The 19,826-nt window shown below is 36.9% G+C and overlaps 2 protein-coding genes across 2 annotated transcripts in view; one reads left to right on the plus strand and one right to left on the minus strand.

Annotated features, from left to right (window-relative positions):
• Ca13 (carbonic anhydrase 13) overlaps positions 1-19,826 on the plus strand; it is an 82,959-nt gene that overhangs the window by 58,805 nt on the left and 4,328 nt on the right. The window contains exons 7-8 of the mRNA XM_075971558.1: positions 14,765-14,818; positions 19,637-19,681. Coding sequence (XP_075827673.1) covers positions 14,765-14,818 — 54 coding nt within the window. The 3' untranslated portion in view covers positions 19,637-19,681. The remainder of the gene's footprint in view (positions 1-14,764; positions 14,819-19,636; positions 19,682-19,826) is intronic.
• LOC142849435 (carbonic anhydrase 1) lies at positions 5,527-13,654 on the minus strand. Its single transcript, XM_075971555.1, has 7 exons — positions 13,506-13,654; positions 12,907-13,104; positions 11,412-11,530; positions 8,953-9,048; positions 8,760-8,822; positions 6,722-6,877; positions 5,527-5,964 (listed from the first exon to the last, which is right to left on the minus strand). The coding sequence occupies exons 1-7, from the start codon at positions 13,540-13,542 to the stop codon at positions 5,848-5,850; spliced, it is 786 nt and encodes a 261-aa protein (XP_075827670.1). The 5' UTR covers positions 13,543-13,654; the 3' UTR covers positions 5,527-5,847.

A 19,826-nucleotide genomic window follows, 5' to 3' on the forward strand; every position in this document is an offset into this window, starting at 1 on the left:
CAAAGGCCCAGATATTAATTCACACAGCTATGAACACCTGATTTTTGACAAAGAAGCAAAAAAATATAGAAAAAGGAAAGCATATTCAACAAATGGTGCTGGCATAACTGGATATCAAGATGTAGAAGAATGAAAATAGATTCACATCTATCACCATGCATGAAACTCAAGTCCAAATGGATTAAAGACCTCAACATAAAGGCAGTTACACTGAACCTTAAAGAAGAGAAAGTGAGAAGTCCACTTGAACACATTGGCACAGGAGACCACTTTCTAAATATAACCCTGGTAGCACAGACACTGAGAGAAACAATTAATAAATGGGACCTCCTGAACCTGAAAAGCTTCTGTAGAGCAAAGGACATGGTCAACAAGGCAAAATGGTGTCCTCTAGAATAGGAAAATATCTTCACCAACTCCACATCAGACAGAGGTCTGATCTCCAAAATATACAAAGAACTCAAGAAATTGGTCATCAAAAGAATAAATAAGCTAATAAAAGAATATGGAGTAGAAACCTAAACAAAGAACTATTAACAGAGGTATCTAAAATGACTGAAAGACACTTAAGAAAATGCTCAACAGCTTTGGTCATCAGAGAAATGCAAATCAAAACAACTCTGAGATTCCATCTTACACCTGTAAGAATGGCTAAGATCAAAAACACTGATGACAACTTATGCTGGAGAGGTTTATGGTAAACGGAACACTCCTGCATGGCTGGTGGGAACGCAAGCTGGTACAGTCCCTTTGAATATCAGTATGGTATTTTTTTTTTTAGAAAATTAGAACACAACCTTCTTCAAAACCCAGAATTACCACTTTTGTGTATATATCCAAAGGATGCTCAATATTACCACAAGGACATGCGCTCAAATATGTTTACAACAGCATTGTTTCATAGCCAGAACCTGAAAATAACTTAAATCCCCTTGACCAAATAATGGATAAAGAAAATGTGGTACATTTACACAATGGAGTACTACACCACAGGAAAAAAAATGACATCTTGAAATTTGCAGACAAATGGATGGAGCTAGAAAACATCATATTAGTGAGATAACCCAGACCCAGAAAGACAAATATCTTATATACTGACTCATAAGTTGTTTTTTAACATAAAGCAAAGAAAACCAGCCTACAAATCACAATCCCAGAGAGCCTAGACCACAATGAAGACCCTAAGAGAGACATACATGAATCTAATCTACATGGGAAGTAGTAAAAGACAAAATTTCCTGAGTAAATTTGGAGCATGATTACCATGTGAGAGTGTTGAAGGGGAGGGGGGAGCAGAGAAAAATGTATTGCTCAATAAAGTCAATAGAAAGTATTTGTAACAACGAGAATATCTATATGTCCTAAGGTGACTTGCTGAATAAATCACAATTACTATCTACTGATAGAATATTAGTTTGTGTGTGTGTATGCACATGCATGCACACACACCAAAGCCCCATACTGAGTGTCTTCCTCAACCATTCTCTTTCTTGTTTTTTGAGACAGGGTCTCTCATTGAACCTGAAACTCAGCAATTGGTTCTTTGTGTCCAATTTATGCAACAGTCCAGGCAAGATCAGTTTCTTTCCCAAATGGCTATTAAACTCCAAAGGAGAATCTTTGATGCCCATGCTCCTCAGGAAGTAGCTTGGTGTTGCCAGGAGCAGACGTGTCTCATTGTCATGAAAAGCCCTAAGTTATTAAAATATTTTAAAGGCCATAGTCTGTAGTCTTTGAAAGATATGAAGAATGCCTATCTGAAATATATCTATGAACATCTAGAAAATCTAACTAACATGACTACAAACTTGACTATTACAGATGATTATCTATTAACCTATATTTCTTAATTATACATTAAATTTTTAAATGAACTATATAATCACAATACCTTAATCAAGAGCAGAAATATACATATAACAAGATTGACCTTAAATTTATACCAATAAAGCAAAATCCATATAAATGCAAATTATTCATATCTATATCATATCCCCCTTTAAATATAAAAGAACATTTATAAACAATATTTGAGAATATGGGTGTAGTTTTTTTCTCTGCAAACTGCTTTGTGCTCTATGGGGGCACTGTTAATCAGATCTTTCATGGTATATCCTGTATGCTAGGTTCATCTCAGTCAGCAGTTGAGTAAAAAGTAATTTTTGAGGGTGTTTATGGCAACCTTTCAGGAGGGTGTGGTCTATCAAACCATATTTGTCTAGAAGGAATTCACAGGGTCTCATCCTCTGTGAAAACAAATGAAGAACCTCTTTTTCAAAGCATCATATCCTTAGACCCAAAGTCTGAAGTCAAGATACCTTTATAATACATATGTTGGTTTAGTTTAATAGCACATACAATGAAAAGTCTCTCTGTACTTAGCTACTTCACAGTCAAAAAAATTAAAGAAAACACAATAGTACACATAATACAGACTGTAAATTTTCCATTTTTATGTGGCTTATTTTTTTTAAAAAATCTACGACTATCTGTACTCTTTCTCTTTAAAGACTTTACCCTTTCTTTTAAAACATTAACTTTATTTTATGATTCTCTATACTCTTTTTCTTCTCTCTCCCAAGCCTAAGTACACCCATACAACACTGTGACGCATTTAGAGGTCATTTATGTCTGAATCTGTCCTATTGTGAATGTGTAATTCTTTCCTGTCCAGGACCAGTTTTGTTTTGTGCTTTTAAAATGCTAAGCTCTTAAGAATCTAATCTGTGACAATCCCAGGTCTAATACGGGTACTGCCTGCTTGTCCCACCCAGTCCAACATGATGGAGCCGCTTGTGCCTCTGGGCCTTGCACTGTACCGCTAGCATGGCAGAGCTGCTTGTGCCTCTGAGTCACTTGTGCTTCTGAGCTGTGGCATGCAATGCCCCCTTGTAGGCACATCATACCACTTTACTCACAAACCCCATCTAAATGCTCTGTCTCCCACAAGAGACAGAGGTCACACTAGGAGCATAGCCCAGAAAGCCAGCATTTTAAAACTGCACGGCTTTTTTTTTTGACTGCTGAGTCAGGAAATTCTCTCTGCAGCATGCCACCAGCAAACAACAAAAAACTGTGTTAAACTCACTCACTCACTCACTCACTCTCTCTCTCTCTCTCTCCTTTTTAAACCCTCTCAAATTTTTAAGTGGATTTAGTCCATCACGTTGGGTACCATTCTGTTGTAGGGAGAGCAGGTCCTTTTGTTTTGTCCCACCCAGCTAGCTTACACCCAAAATAACTTGTCTGTGGCTTACTGGCATGAGTCTAACCAGCAGGAAAACCATGAGGTCTGTCATACTGCCCTTCTTCCCAGCATTCTGTTCTGTCTTCTCCACCTGTCTAAGCTCTGCCCCATCAAAAGGCCAATGCAGTTTCTTTATTCAACCAATGAAAGCAACACATAAGCAGAAGGACCTCTTACACAAGGATGACAGTTGATGTTAGTTGTCTTCATGATTGTTTTCTACTATATTTACTGGGACATGGTCTCTCTTCTGATTAAGTTTGCTAGCCAGCTAGTTTATTCAAGGGATAATTGATGGTCACCACACCATCTATGGTTTTTATGTGGCTTCTGGGGATCCAGATTCTGGTTTTCATACTTACAGAGAAAGTGTTCTATGCACTGAGTCATCCTCTCAGCCCTGGAAGTATTTTATTTTATATTGAAAGAGAGATTTTCTTCACCTCAGTCTATTATATCTATTCTCCTAGTACAATGCTCATCTCAGGAAAAGAGAAATCAGTAGAGCATCAAGATGAGCAATTCTCAACCTGTGGGTCATGACCCTTTTGGGGGTTGAAGGATACTTTCACATTGGTCACCTATGAGCACTGGAAAACACAGATACTTATTTATGATTCATAAGAGTAGCAAAATTATAATCATGAAGTAGCAACAAAAATAATTTTATGGTTGGGATCATTAGCACAATATGAGGAACTGCATTAAAGTATTGAAGCATTAGGAGGGCTGAGAACCACGAGGTACAGCCTTCCATTGTGGAGAAGAAACCCTTGTTGAGCAGCTGACTGTATCCCAAAAGGCGGGATGGTCTGCAGCTCACATCCTGGTGGAGGCACAAGCTTGGATACACAGAGGAAACTGAAGCTGAAAAAAAAAACATTCTTTTAGATCTTTCTTAGAGTTCCAGGGAATTTGTCATAAACGCCGGCTGTCAAACGTTTTTAAAATAGCAGAAAATCCTTGCAGGATGTTCAATATTCTACCCAAAGTCAGCAAGTCGAAAGGGCACAAAATAGAAGGGAAGTGAGTGAAATCTTCAAATAGTCCAAAGGCTCTTCTGTGTCTGAGAACAGCTGCTTTATCAGTTACATTAAGGAAGCACAGAAGCCCTATGAAGGAACAGGAATGAAGCTGACTTCCTGGAAGTACTCAGCTTAAGGGAAACAGATTGATGGCCTTCATATGTCTACCGTCCCATGTTTATCCTTCCAATTATGAGACTCACATACACACGAATAAATCCTGGAATCCATTTTAACCTTAAACAAACAACAAAACACAGGTCACAGAATCAAGTACTTTCTAGGTCCTTCCTATAAAACTTATTTAGAAATTGCTCATTTCCAGAAAGTGTTTAAGATGAAGATCTTGAGCATTATTTCAACATCAATGTCTTAAATTAAGTTACTATTTTTTTCCCTTTGGTCCTCGGGATGGCTTGAGAATCCAAGTGTAGGTACTGGGTTTGAAAAGATAAGGTTGCTTGTAAAGTGCTTACCACACAATATGAGGACTTGAATTCAGATCCCCAGCACTAACACAGGTACTGGATATGCAGCTTTTGTCTGTAACACTAGCACTGGAAAGACAGAGACAGGAGGTCACTGGAGCTCACTGTTCAGCCTAGCTAGCCAAATTATTGAATTACTGAACAAGGTTCAGGAAAAGACCTTGTCTCAAAAAACAAATAGAGGCAAACTGGGAAACATATCTGTTATTGGCCTCTCACCTCCACATATGCCTGAACACACATGTGCACACACACATACACACATCATACATATACAGTCACTATGACTCAATGTCTGTAACTGGCCAGAAAGCCCCTGAGATATGCCAGTCTCTACGTCTTCAGTATTGGGCTGACAATAGCACCACAACTACACTTTCTATATGGGTTCTTGGGGTTGAACTCAGGTCTTTGTAATTGTGTAACAAGCACTTTACTGACCGACCAATCTACCCAGATCCTTTCAGTTTTAAAACACAGACTATGCTTACAGACCCATCAATTATAATGATGGCAGAAAATCCCTGTCCTTGGTAAGTCACTTTTACGTTGTAATCATAGAGCACACGAATGAAAGCAGTGCTTGTACTAGCATAAGAGCACTGAATCTAGAGGTTATCTTAAGTCAAAGGGATTATTCAGTGCTTCATTCCTGGCTTCTCTTAGGTTACATTTGAGATGAAAGACTCAAGTAAGCCCTTTAAGATTTAGGACTGTAAATGGAGGAGAAATCTAATGGTTTAATAAAATGCACAATAGACAAGGAGAAGAGAGAAAGCCATTTTATTGGTTCAATTAAAATGGAGAGAGGAGAAAGGGAAATCCCTTAATTGTGATTTTCTTATGAAACATTCCACAGAGAGACATTAGTCACAGTGCTTGTTTAGAGATTACAATCGGCAAGCTTATGGATTATCTGCGTTAACACCAGGAATTCAAATGAATGGCTTTTAGCTTTATGGATTAAATTTGAAGGTATGCTGTCTTGCTAGCACAGGAATAACTTTGTTTCTTAACGTTGATTACTGTACTGGGTGATGTCTGCAGAGGGACGGGTTCCTGAAGGAGGATTCCTCCCTGCCGGGTCTCAAAACGAGGCTGTCACTGTTCTGCCCTTCAGGGGCTGGGTTGGACGGTGGTTGCTCAGAATAGGAACGTCCGCCTCTCCCTCTGCATTTGACAGAACACTGCGGAGCTGTGCCAGCTGTGGGGTGAGACATTTAAAGGATGAAAAGCTGTTAAAGTCCAAGAAAGCACTTTGTTTCCAGAGAAGTTAATGCATTGTTGCTTAGAAAGCAGTTAAAGACAGCGGTAGTTCTTTTGGTGGGCAGGAAGGAGGCTGCAGTAATGTCCCCGCCTCTGCACCAGGTATTAACTGAGGCACAGTTGGCTCTGTCAGAACATCAGCTTGCACTTGGGAGCTTGTGCAATTGATTTGTCAGTTCAGCACCCCTTAATTTCTCACAGCATTTCCTTTTGGGAGTTGTTCAGATTAACTGGGTTTTCCTTGCCAAGGGCCTATAGGAGTGCCTGGTGTACAATGCCTCTGTTCCACAAGCATCAGTAAATGGCAGGGCACAAGGCTGTGAGAAACACAAAACAGTTTGGGAAAGGAGCTCTTCCATCAAACAGCAGCAGCATCTTTAGAGACAATAAGCCAGAAGGTGCTTTAATCGATATTTTAATGTTAACTTTAGCTAGAAAAATTGTTAAGTTGGGCCACCTGAGAGCCATTGTGGAAGTTCCAAGGAGAATTCACTGTCTGTTCCTGACATTCGGAGAAGCCACCTAATAGGTTTTGACTTTTTTTTTATGAAGAACAGCAGGAACTTGGAACCTCATAAGTCTATTCTCTACATAGAGTGAAAACAGTTATTGGAAGGACTTTATCTATTTAATTGTTTGTTTGTTTAGAAAACTCAGGGATCCTTCACTAGAAATAAATTCATTTTAATTGATACCTGCTCAGGGCTGGCAGTGATGCTCTCCTTGAGGATGAACCAGGTCACACTTTCATGAAGAGGAGGGTGAGTCAGAGAGCCAAAATAAGTCCAGTAATCCAGGGATGGAGGAAGGAGACAGGATGGGTCAAAATTTGTGAATGGGGCTCGTTTTCCCTGGGAACAAAAACAGTATATGCTATAAAATATATCATAGATTGCCCCTTTATATATTACCTAGAGATTTTAGGTGCATTTAATTTTGACTTTTCTTCTATACTTATTTAATGTCTGATATGTTTGTGAATATGAACAAAGCAATACAAATATAAACAATACAAATATGAACAATACAAATAACATAAAAATACATTAAACCTTCCTCTTCATTGGAAGATGAAAAAAATCTAAAAATTTCTGTAATTTATATTTACCAAAAGATACTTAATATTCATTAGGAAATATCTTAATTTCTTTGGATAAGGCTCTGTCCTGGTCTAGGGGCAAAGACATTCAGGACAAGCCCATCAGTTACATTTTATTCCTATTTATTCCCATAAGTATTCCTGATCAGTTATTATTTGTATAAAGAAAATTAACTGATATTTTAAGGTAATTTTTTTTTTTTTTATTTTTCGAGGCAGGGTTTCTCCGTAGCTTTTTGGTTCCTGTCCTGGAATAGCTCTTGTAGACCAGGCTGGCCTCGAACTCACAGAGATCCGCCTGCCTCTGCCTCCCGAGTGCTGGGATTAAAGGCGTGCGCCACCACCTCCACCAGTTTTACCAGACTGTTTTTTTAGTCAATCTAATTTTTTATTTGACTCCTTTAAATTTTCCAGGTAGATATATCATTGATACATGATAATTTTGTCTTTGTTTTCCAAATATTTAGCTTTATGTTTTGTTCTTTATTTGTTTAATAGTTAAAAATTTTAAATTATGCCAATTGTGATGGTGGTAGACACTGTACTATTCTTTATCTTGACTACACTAGAACAATGCACTAGAACAACGTCAGCTGGAGAAACTGATGATATGAATTTTCATGTTTAATCTGATAATATCTAATCAAAGATTAGTTTTAACACTATCCACATCTAGAGTGAACTCTACTTGGTCAAAAATATGACTTCATCAATAACGCTGTTGCAAATGATCTGCTGTAATTTCAGAGTTATTTCAGCCATACTACTAGAAAAGGCTGTGCTACCCGCTGAGCCATCTTGCCAGTCCCTCTACTAACATTTGGTGTTTGTGCCAGCTTTCTTTTACCAAAGCTGCCCAAATGATTCCTTTTTGTCGTTGTTTATTCTATAGAGTAAATTCTTCATTTATTGATAAAAGTGGTTTGTATTCATCTGTAATTTTATTTCTTTTTTTTTACTATTTTCTGCTTTTATCCTCACTATTTCCTTCTATTTTATTTTCATATATTTTTGATATCCTTGAGTAGAATTTAAAGAACATTCCATCTCACTTTATTATATCATTCAAAGTTCTTTTCTGAACTCAGCATAAAACAAACTTACTTTTCATAAAATACAATTGTTCTACTCACTGTGAAAATAATGATAATTACTTTGACCTTCAAAATAAGGTCAAACAGTGTTAAGACAGTGGTGCTAAGAATGAATATTTCAGAAAATCCATTAAGGGTTTTAAGTTTAGTTCAGAATCAGAGCTCTCAAATAGGGCTTTTCAGGCCCATGTTTTCATGTTACTAAAGAATTCAAGATGTTCCTTTTCATGAAACAGAAAGCTCTCACTAGAGTGTGATTGGTTTTTAGCAGATCAAGAAGTGTCTCATCAAAAAGTCACTTTTTTGATTGGTTTTATCAGATCAAAAAGTGTTCTATTAGGAACAAGCACCAGGGAAACAAAACAAAACCAACTCCTACATCAATTTCTCCAGGACAAGAAAGGTTTGTATGGCACCTTGTGTCTGCTTGGCTTCTACACCTGTCTTCCTGTTTCTCATTTCAAACAGGCAACTGGATGATTTATGTACTTCCGTGTGTTCTTGTTTTCAGAATTAAATTAAGTTACTTAGCTTATTTACCTTAGTTTTAACTGAGTTTAGGGCATCGAGTACTTTCTGCAGGTTTGGGTTGGTTGGACCAACCTAGAGAATTAAAAGATAAAGAAGGTGTGAGTTGTATACTGATACTTATAAAATATTCTTTAGTCAAAATTTATTTTTCAAGTAACATCAATAACTGGAGAGTGACAATTATGTAACTCCTATGACTCACCTTCACCAAGACACCAATGATTGCTAGCCCATCCGCCTTTGAGATGGCTTCCGCAGCACTGGAGTACTTGGCTGAATTCCAGTGAACTATGTGAAGCTAGAAGGGGCAACACGTGAATAATTCATTATTAATATTGTTGCAAAGGAAAAGACAGAAGATGAATTACATCTTAATTTGTTATTTTTAAGATATTTCATGGTAGTGGTAGACAAACTCCATGTGAACCCTCATCTTGTGGGCAACTAGCTTTAGGATAAAAGGTGAAATAATTTTTTCTTCCATGAGAGAGCTTTGTAAGAAGGTCCTTGACTGCTTGGAAGTTTGGGCATATCAGTGCTTTTCCCAGGATCTCCTTAGTCAAATTCTGCAGTCTAAACTCTTGGTGAAATTTTAGGCTCACACATCCACGTGTGCCTGGATGTGTTTCTGATACTGTCTTTATATCTCCATATGATGTCTAACAGATGTCTGAGAAGTCATATGGCTAAGGAAAAGCTCGAGTCCTCATATTACACCTGTCATTTGCTCCTCTTAGGAAACGTAATACTATTCTCCTAACCACTCTATCAAAAACAACCACAGTTATAAAAAAGAATTTCATGTTTTACACATGTATCAGCCTCTGTGCCTAGCAGAGTATACTTCTTCACTTGGTCATAGCTTGGGTTTTTTTTTCTTGTATTAACTGCTGACTTCCTGGAATTTTCTTTGTCTCTATAGTTAGGACTGAACTCAAATACCACATCTCAATGAGTAGATTACCCAATATAAAGTGGCCACCATAACACAAATCTATTGTTTTCATGCATTTATATGATCTCTTCTTTCTCTCTATCCCCTTTCTTTCCTTCTTAACTTACCTCACTTTTTAAAAAAGCTTTTTATTTCCCATACAAAATGTAGATTCTTCTCAGTTACTTTAAAAACAAAACGATTCAATAAATAGTTGATAAATAATTAGAACACTAATGTTGAGAGCAACCACTCCCCAGGCCTAGTTGAAGTGTCATCTCATGATCATTTATACTTCCGACTCACTGACAATTCTCTGTATGCACTCACACTGCCATTTAGTACTGTTTATTAATTCCCACCGTTGGCTCATGTGTTATCTCCTCTACAGAACTGCAGGTAATGTTCCTGATCACTTATGATGTGGAAGCTGGCTTGAACATATAAGGAGATTAATGCTATAATACCTAACTGTAGAAGAGAAGAGTCACATAGCCAAGATGGCTCAGCTTTGACTCCATGAAGGTCAAGGGAGGAGCTTGCACGTGTCACACATTACCTATATCACCTGGTGTGTCCTCCACACAAGCTTTCGAGATGAATATTAAATAACATGTTGAACTTTGTGACTAGATGTTTCTCATCATTGGCTTAGATTATTTTTCTCAATTTATTTGAGTAAATATAGTCCCTGATTTAGATTCCATGAATATTTACAAGTATCCTTCCTAAAGCCTAATATTTTAGACTTCTATTCCACTTTAGTCCACCTTCAGTTTTGCAGAAGGGAAACTAGGAATAAGTTTTTATAGCCGTCTGAAACACTGAAAGTTATTATTTAAAAATTATAAAATAAAACAAGCTATAGCTGTATTCAACCCCTAGCACCTAATTCTATCACAATACACTGCATATATTTTAAAACCTCTTCTGTGAGAAATTTTTCTTACATAGTTACTTCAATAGGTACCTCAGATACAGGCATAATGTAGTCATTGAAGGATTATCTGACAAAAACAACAACAACAAAACTCAGTGGAATCTAATAACAAGCAGATATTGTAATTGTTTATCAAGAAGGCTAGTTAAATAAATTCTGATATTTATACAATGAAATATTGAGCAGTTATTATTTATTTATTTATTATGTATACAATATTCTTTCTGCGTGTATGCCTGAAGGTCAGAAGAGAACACCAGACCTTATTACAGATGTTTGTGAGCCACCATGTGGTTGCTGGAAATTGAACTCAGGACCTTTGGAAGAGCAAGCAATGCTCTTAATAGCTGAGCCATCTCTCCAGCCCCCGTGAGCAGTTATTTTTAAAAGAGATAGAATTAAACCCCTTCTGACTTGTAAAATAATGATAATACATTGGCAAGTAGGGAAAAGCAAGTTTCAAAATCATATGCATTATAGAGTTCATTTTAGCAAATTAAAACTAAAATGGAATCATAATTATGTACACACACCTCTCTCCTCCCCCCTTCCACCCTCCCCCAAGGTGTCAAGATGTTTTTCATGAACTCTTACATATAAGTTTGGGCATTTCTTTAGATAAATATCTAAAATATCTCTCTATTGCAATATATAGTGTGCCAGTGTTTGATTTTAATGGATTTATGCATCTGTCCTACAAAGACCAGCAAGCTCTCCTCTTTGATGTCATTCAGAGATGCTTTGGAGGCATGCTCGTGAGCTGCCTCTCATTAATATATCACATTACCTCTCCAGAATATTTCACTCCATCCACGGTATGCTCAGATCCATGGTCGTTGGAGTTGCCCCAGTGAAAATGGAACTGGACAAGCCGATAGGTATCAGAGAGAGGGCCCCCTTTCAGAACTAGAAGGAAAGAAAGGTACTCTCAGCCAGGTAATCTCTAGTTCATATTTAATATAAATCAATGGCACTTTATGTTGTGTGAAATTGTCAACGTTTGATTTTCATTGTGTTTCCACTCCACAATCCCGAGGATGACACTCATATACAGTGTCTTCCTGATTAAGACGGCAACAATATAGCTCATGAAATATTTACAAATTCCAGCAAAGAAACAAGTTTACCTATTTATGTTGCCAAGATAATATATTCCAAAGTGAATAAATTATATGATCACAGAGTTTTCTTTTATCTCCATTAATTTACAAGTTTACTTCTTCATTCAACCTTACTGTGTGGCTAGTAAGTACAATTTCTGTTAACTAAAAATTCACCGACACTTGTTTTTTAAAAACAATTATTGAAGATATAACAATGTAGTTTGACTAATTTGTTGAGACCCTATGGCCAGGGATCAAGAAATACTACTTGTGGGGCAAGATCACTTTTTAGACGTTTTCTCTGAATGACAGTCCAGCCTGGTGAATCTGTCCAATCATATGATTACCTAAGCAAAAGACCCTCTATACCTAACCTATTATTAATAAGGGGCAGACCTCTAAGGTAGCTAACATTTAAAATTAGAATTTGGTGGGAAAGTAGGGCAAGAATGGCATTTCACATCACTAGAACTCTTATAGAACAATTCGTTAAGAGCTTATTCAATAAATACTGTTGAAAAGTTGACCATGTGGCAAGCAACATGCCAGATTCTCAGATATGATGGGAACTCATGCACACCTGACTCCTTATTAAGCTCATCCACTCTCATCCTGTTTAGAATATTTCCTTTATGGCTTCATGTTTATTGTGATTTTTGTACTAGACTCTTTTGGGGAAAAAGTTGCCTCTCACAGAAATAATGATAAAGATCCTGGAATGGCCAGAATAGGAAAGATGGCTCAATAAGAAATAGAAGGATTGCAAGAAGAGCTGGGAGCTCTGCAAGCCATCTTCCAGGAGGCCACAATGCTTCCCAGTCATTGCAATTGTAAGATAAGAAATACATGTACAAAATACACAGGACGCTGTGCTGTTTCTGAAGCTACTCTGACTCTTGCCTGATCTTGAGACTGTTTTTCCTATTGAGTTGCCTTATTCAGCCTCAATATGAGTGCCTTGGCATTTTTTTTATCCTCTTTTGTTTTGTTTACCTGTTGTCTCTTAGACCTGCTCTTTTCTGAAGGGAAGTGGAAAAGTATCTCTGCAGGAGAAGGGAAGAGTGGAGAGAGGCAAAACTGTGGATTGAATGTATTATATGAGAGAAGAATCTGTTTTCAACAGAAAATACATTTAGTAGACTCTAAGAAAACAAGTATCAAAATTGTCTTTAGGCTCACCAGATTGGTTACCGCTGTCATCAAAAACTACTTGGAAGGAATGTCCCACGTTAACAATTTCTTTGGCAGTTGCAGGATTATAGGTGACACTGATAGGTTTCAGAGAGGTGTCATGTTTGACTTCACTGGTTTTGATGTCAACTGGAGACTGGTTGTTTCCATTGGCAATGGGATACAGCTTGCTCCATTGGTCAGGACCTTATGGGAACAAACATGTCCACGTAACTACAATTTTACAGAATGCTTCATTCCAAGTATCAGGACTTCAACTTTTTGCTTGTTAGATTATGATTTAGTCAGGTGTCTTAAATGGCATTCAGTATTTGAAAATGTACCTTTCATTACTATACTAATAAAGAGTATATTTGGCAATATCATCAATACAGCCCTAATTATGCTATCTATACAGTTATAGTATAGAAATAGTATGCACATACCAAATATATTTTTGCAGATCTTTATGCCCAAAGGCCAACTACTAAAACTACATACAAGGATACTGTAATTATTCAAAAGTGTGTCAAGTCATTAATCTGTGACTATACAGTTAAGTTAAATGATTATTAAATTTAACAGAAGTGGGAAAGAAGTGCTCTTACCGTTTTTGGCATCGTATCCCCAGTCTGCACTTGCCATGATCTCCCGTTTAGTCTTGGTTCCTGAAAACAGAAATGATATGTAGAATAAGCAACTGCTCCTGTGACTGCAGCAGAGATCTTATGTGACACCACGGGTTTTTATAGAAACTTGTCTGCCTATAATAGTCCATGATTTCATAATCTCTGCTTATCAGGAAGTATTATATCAAAATAAATGGTATTGTAAAAATGTCTCTTGGGATTAGGTCAGCTCTAATTGTTTTATTGTAACATAAAAATTAAATATCAATATCATAGATGTTATTAAACTAGTCTTGTTCTCCTATGCTTGTAGAAGACATGGCTGAATATTGACTGATGTTTATCAAATTTTCTAGAATAAAAAGTACTTTGTGCCCTTAGGATTTCTAGTGATGCCATAACTTGTTAACTAAACAATGTTAGCAACAGTAATTTAATAAGGAAATGAATGTGCATGATTATGAAATGAATGAGCATCATGATGTTAAGTTAGAATCAGGTAGTAGAACCCATAGTTAATTATCTGTAACATAACATAATTCACTATGATACATTTTAAAGAAACATAAATAAACTTTCTAGATGAATTCCAAAGAACATGTCAATGTGAGACATTCTTCCTACATGAACTTTTAGGACAATAATAACCATTCAGGTTAGAAAAGGTCCTTTGTTCTGGAGACATGTTGAAATTCATAAGTGGGGATGATTTTATTAATATCAAAGCAGAATGTGGTATAATAGCTTTCCACCTAGAATAAAATATGACCTCTTTATAGTTCTCTGCAATTTATTATCTCTTTCATATTGTTTTATTTTATTATAGTACATATAAATTCTATAAAGTAAGAATTAGCATTTTGTAGCTGAGGGATGTTGAAGGAATTCATCACAACTCTCAAGATGTTTGAACCTCAGCCTTTATAGTTCAGTTGCCTTCTTCATTCCACCACTACATGTATTGCCCTGGGTATAGTGTGGGTTAATGATAATTCTGCTTCTGGGTCCACAGATCAGTCTGAGTATACACCAATGTGAGAACTCACCTTGCTCACGCACTCACACTGTTTAGTGAAGAGAAGCAGCAGAAACTTTCCAGAGAGGCACAGAAAGCTGCCTGGGATGTGTCAAAATATGGATAAGCCCTTCTTTCAAAGTCTGCAAATATTGTTGTTTGGAAGTAAAAACAGAACTGTAAACTTCTGACATAATGAGTATCTTTCTTCCCTTTGCTGCAGAACTGTCTGCACTGCCATGAGCCACGAAGGAAGATGGGCAACAGGCATGCTTAGGTAGGTGCACCATTCATGCTGTTGCTTTTTAATATTGATGACTGTATCTTTCCTCAGGAGGAAATTGGCCACAGCTGGTAAATATAAACTTTCGCATGAGGATGCTAAAGTTCCCACCCTAGATCTTAGTAAGCATTAGGAAGCACAGCTTGAAAGGGAACTTAATTTTATTTAAATAACATTTTTAAATCTGATGGTGCTCCATGGATTTTTCACATAGAACATCATTTTAAAGATCACATATGCATTATAAAACATTAAATTCAGTTAATGGTCACATTACTTAGAGTTGATTTCATGACAATAGTACTCAATGTCCACTCTCTTCATTTAAAAGAATACAACCCATCACCATTAACTATAGTTAACTTGCTCTACAATTCCTGTCTAACTGTAATTACTATGTTTGAGTCATCTCCTTAAATCTTACATTGAATTACTATATTAATCAATGCATTTGGAACAACATTCTTGCATTATTACATGATGATTCACTATAAGAATGTCTTATATGGTATAGTAATACATTTAAAGTTTTAGAGGCAACTTCCTTGACTCCTACCTTCATGACCCTTTATTTTATGACGTACTCAGGGCATATTCAAGTATTCCCACAAAGAAAGAATTAGAGGGAGAGTTGTAAAATTTAATGAGGGTCCAACCCTAACATGGCTCTCACTTACTTTTATTCAATATTTTCTTTTCATAAACGGACTCTCTCATTTTTATGTCTAAGCTAAAGGAATGGTGTTTAATGTTTTTATCCATTTGACTTTGACTCTTAGATCTCTTCCACTATACTTCCTGAAGATTATAACAGTTGCTTTGCTTTTACTCCTAAGAAGATTCTCAATCTATACAGGCTTTGCTCTTCTAAACAGCTTATTTCTTAAAACCATCAAAGATATAAATGGAAAAATGCTTTTTGCTTTAACTGATAAACTGTTTTGAAATAAGCCATATACTCCTGAAACTTAATCATAAATCACCAATATTAATACAATCATTTCCACTTATGAATTTCAACATATCTCCAGAATGAAGGATCTTTTCTGACCTGAATGGTTATTACTGACTGGTCCACTATCTGCTCCTATGACAAAAGAAATACAAGAATTAAGTTACAAAATAAACAAAGTTTATTTGAGCTCATTGTTCTGGAGGTTTCAGGCCAAGATAGACTGCCCCAGCTCATTTGATCTGATAAGGTGTGTCATGGTAGAATGCATGGTAAGAGGCAGAAAGACAAGAGGCAGAGATCCAGTGGTCTTCAGCAATCCTCCTCTATTTGTGCCCCCAATGTGTGGTTAGTATTTCCTGAAGCCAAACCTCTTAAGGATTTGTCCTACCTCTCAATAGTTGCCTCTCTGAGGACCAAACTTTGATACATGGACTTTTGGGGGTGTTCAGTATCCAAACTAACAGACATGGTTTTGCCTGAAATGGCACATACATTTCCAAAATCAAGGGCTATTAAGTTTGACTTTAATCTCACAATGCTCCCTAAATTTCATGTCCTTGCAGAAATGATATTTTCAGTGAATAATTCAGTCATGGAACATGGTAATATGAACCAGGACATTTCCACATTAAGATAGATAAAACTATGATAAGCCAATTTAAATGGTTTATCTGAATTTTATACATACCACTTCCACCAATTTAATCTTTCTCTTCACTTACATTGAAGACATGTGGATAACTTTGTTCTTTCAGTGTCCATCTCAGTGCTTGCTCCTGTGGACCTGCCTTCTGGAGCCAAAGCCTGCTAAGGCTCAGTATTGCCCTCTCACGTCTGACTTCCAAACCCTCCACTGCGTCTCTCCACTCCCAGTCTCTCTGCTATACCATTCTATATTATTTAGTTTATAACCTTGGTTACATTAGAAATTATTTTTGGTCACATCATGAAATTAGCAGATTCACTATAATTTCAGATTTTGGAGCAGGATTGGTTTCAGATCAATGATATTCACCTCATATATGAGCAAATGCTCCAAACACTTGAAAAACTCCAAAACTGTAAATCCTTTTCCCATTCCCTTACAGTCTGTCCTTCTTTTACTTGCTTAGCATCTGCAATAGTCTCTGAAAGAGTACCCCCGGAACGATAAGACCTGGGCCAGGTAGCTTTCCACCACCATGTTCTCTCCCTTTAACTTCTGGAAAAAATGGTGCTATATATTGGTAAACAGAACAGCTGAAAAGTCTCTTTAAGCTGCATTTCTTTTGTTTTCATGAAGAACACTATGGGCAAGCTGCTCAGCAGGGTTGTCTGATCTAAACTCTATGGTGTGTGGAGAGTGGATGTGTGAGCATGTGAATGGGCTTTATAGAGGGTGAACTCATGACCACATTTGGACTGAGCAGAAAGAATCTTTCCCTCACACTTCTATTAATGGGATGGTGAAGTGACCAACTGCCTCTGTCAATCATTTCTGGGAGTGTGAAAACTTTGGTTCTTAGAAGTGTCAAATAGTTTGACACATTGTGTGGCAAAATTTAACTGTTCAATTTTTATATGAATTTTTATTGTGCTAAATTGAAAAAAATCCAAGATTCTTAAGGCTACTATTGCTATGATTAGGGACATTGTTTAACTCCCCCTGCCCCACTCATATGTCTTAGACCATATTAATTTGAAGGCAAATTTTAAATTTGGCAATGAACTTTTAAAAAATCAGTAACCAACTCAGGTGTACACAAATAATGACTTTAATTCACAGTTTCAGGGCATAGTGTCTTGTAATTTGGCATGTTTGAAAAACTTTAAATTGGCCGGGCGGTGGTGGCGCACGCCTTTAATCCCAGCACTCGGAGAAAAAAAAATAAAAGAAAAACTTTAAATTGTAAACATATTTAGTTACTGTCTTGTTTACTAAAATAACCCAGCTGGAGAGTCTATACCCATGAACCACAGCAACAATCAACATGGCACAGAAACTCTAAGAGTGCAGTAGCGGCACACATACCTTAATGTTAACCAGCAGCTCTCTAATTGGATGTAAGGACAGCTCAAAAAAGGAAAATTGGGCCTGATATTGGAAACTTGGCAAACTACCTAGGGTTATTGAAGTTATAGATCTTGGAAGAGAACCTACAATCTCCACTTTAATAAACCAGCATAATCCCTAACTAGATTTTAAATATTTATCCTTATACCCAAAGTCATAAGTATGACTATCACCAGCCATCAAGAAAACTTCATTTTGAAACAGATGGAGGTCAATATAGAAGACCGCAATGCTGTGAAGATTTATGAAGCCAGGCTGTTATATCTACAACACAACTCCTGAACTTAAGGCTCATGGATCATTTTGAAAGAGCAGGCAAAAAGACTGTAACAACCTGATGATCAGGAAGTTTGCTGTGAAACTGTCTCCTAGAGATATCAGAGAAGTTACACCTATGAAGTCTCACTAAAGTAGCAACCTAAGCAAAACCTGACCAAGACAGTACCAACAGACATGCTAATTGTGGAAGGGGGAAAGCTGAGGAGGCCTCAAATCTAGACAAAACTACAGGTGGCTGAGGAATGTTGAGAGCTGGACAAACAGTCTTCCTCAGAGAAAACCCACCAACCAGTAATCCAATACCAAATTATAAGCCCTGCAAATATACATAAAACAACATGATTCAGACCAATCAGGTTATGTTTATATATTTTGATATACATGATTCAGACCAATCAGGTTATGTTTATATATTTTGGAATACATGATTCAGACCAATCAGGTTATGTTTATATATTTTGATATACATGATTCAGACCAATCAGGTTATGTTTATATTTTGATAGACATGATTCAGACCAATAAGGTTATGTTTATATATTTTGGAATACACGTGTATGCACACATACAAACAACAAAAACTGAAGAAAAAGGGGCCATGCATTTGAAAGAGAGTAAGGGGAGGATGCATAGAAGGGATTGGATGAGGAAAGGGAAGGGGGAGTAATGTAATTATATTATAATACTTAAAAATATTGTAAAAGTAAATGCAAAGTGACAAGCTGCTTAAAGTTACTGCTTCCTCCACTTCCCTGTGATAGAATTTATTCTTGAGCTCTGATCCAGAAAAACACATTCTTACCTTTAAAAAGAACACAAATGGAATTATTACAAGTGCTTTTCAAAGAAGAAATATTTTCTTTTATGCAGTCCCATGAAAAGACACTTTGAGTCACTGTAGCTTTACTTGTATGACCTTATTTGCAATTTTCAGTATTCTCTGTGGTGAAAGACCAAGCATCTGTATTTTCATTTCAAAATGAAGAAAGAGTCCTTCATAGTTTGGGGGCTTGTCCTACTTGTCCAAAGTGTGCGATACACATCAGACGTAGAACCTCATCTTCAAACTATGTCAAGAATTCTTCACTATTATGAGTTAACTGAAAAAAAAATTACCAAACAACAGTCTTTCTCCCATTACACTTATTTCATTATCATCAAAAAGTTCATTTAAACAAGGAGCTACCTTAAAATGGTCATTGTACTTCCCTGGAGTTTAGGGGACAGAGTTGACACATTCTCTTGAGTCCTGCTTGGAGCTTGGTGTCCTTCATAGTGCTGTCTGTGATTGTGAATCACTCTCTTCCCCAAAGAGACTGTAATTCTGCACACATCCATAGCCAGTGTATACAGATCCAGAGAGCTGAGCTATTGCTTACTTTTCTACCGAGGTTCCCTAAGTGCTCACACATCCTATGCTTTTGTGCAGAAACCAAGCAATGCATGGCTTACACCACTAGATCCCAGTGTAGCTTGCGAGGACATTTCTCTACATTTCCACAGACATTTTCTCTATCTCTTACAGGTTTGACGTGAAGAATAGATACTTTACCTTCTGTTTCTTCATCAGGTAGGCAAAACACCATTGCATTTATATTTGAATCACTACAAAAGACATCAGGAAAGTTTTCTGTTCTCTTAGCGGAGGGCAAAGTAAATAAGTTTAAATGAACGTACTTTTTTTTTTTTTAGCCTGTCTTCATTAGGTAAATGCT

This window comes from Microtus pennsylvanicus, chromosome 5 (assembly GCF_037038515.1).
Source record: "Microtus pennsylvanicus isolate mMicPen1 chromosome 5, mMicPen1.hap1, whole genome shotgun sequence".
Classification (NCBI taxonomy): Eukaryota; Metazoa; Chordata; class Mammalia; order Rodentia; family Cricetidae; genus Microtus; species Microtus pennsylvanicus.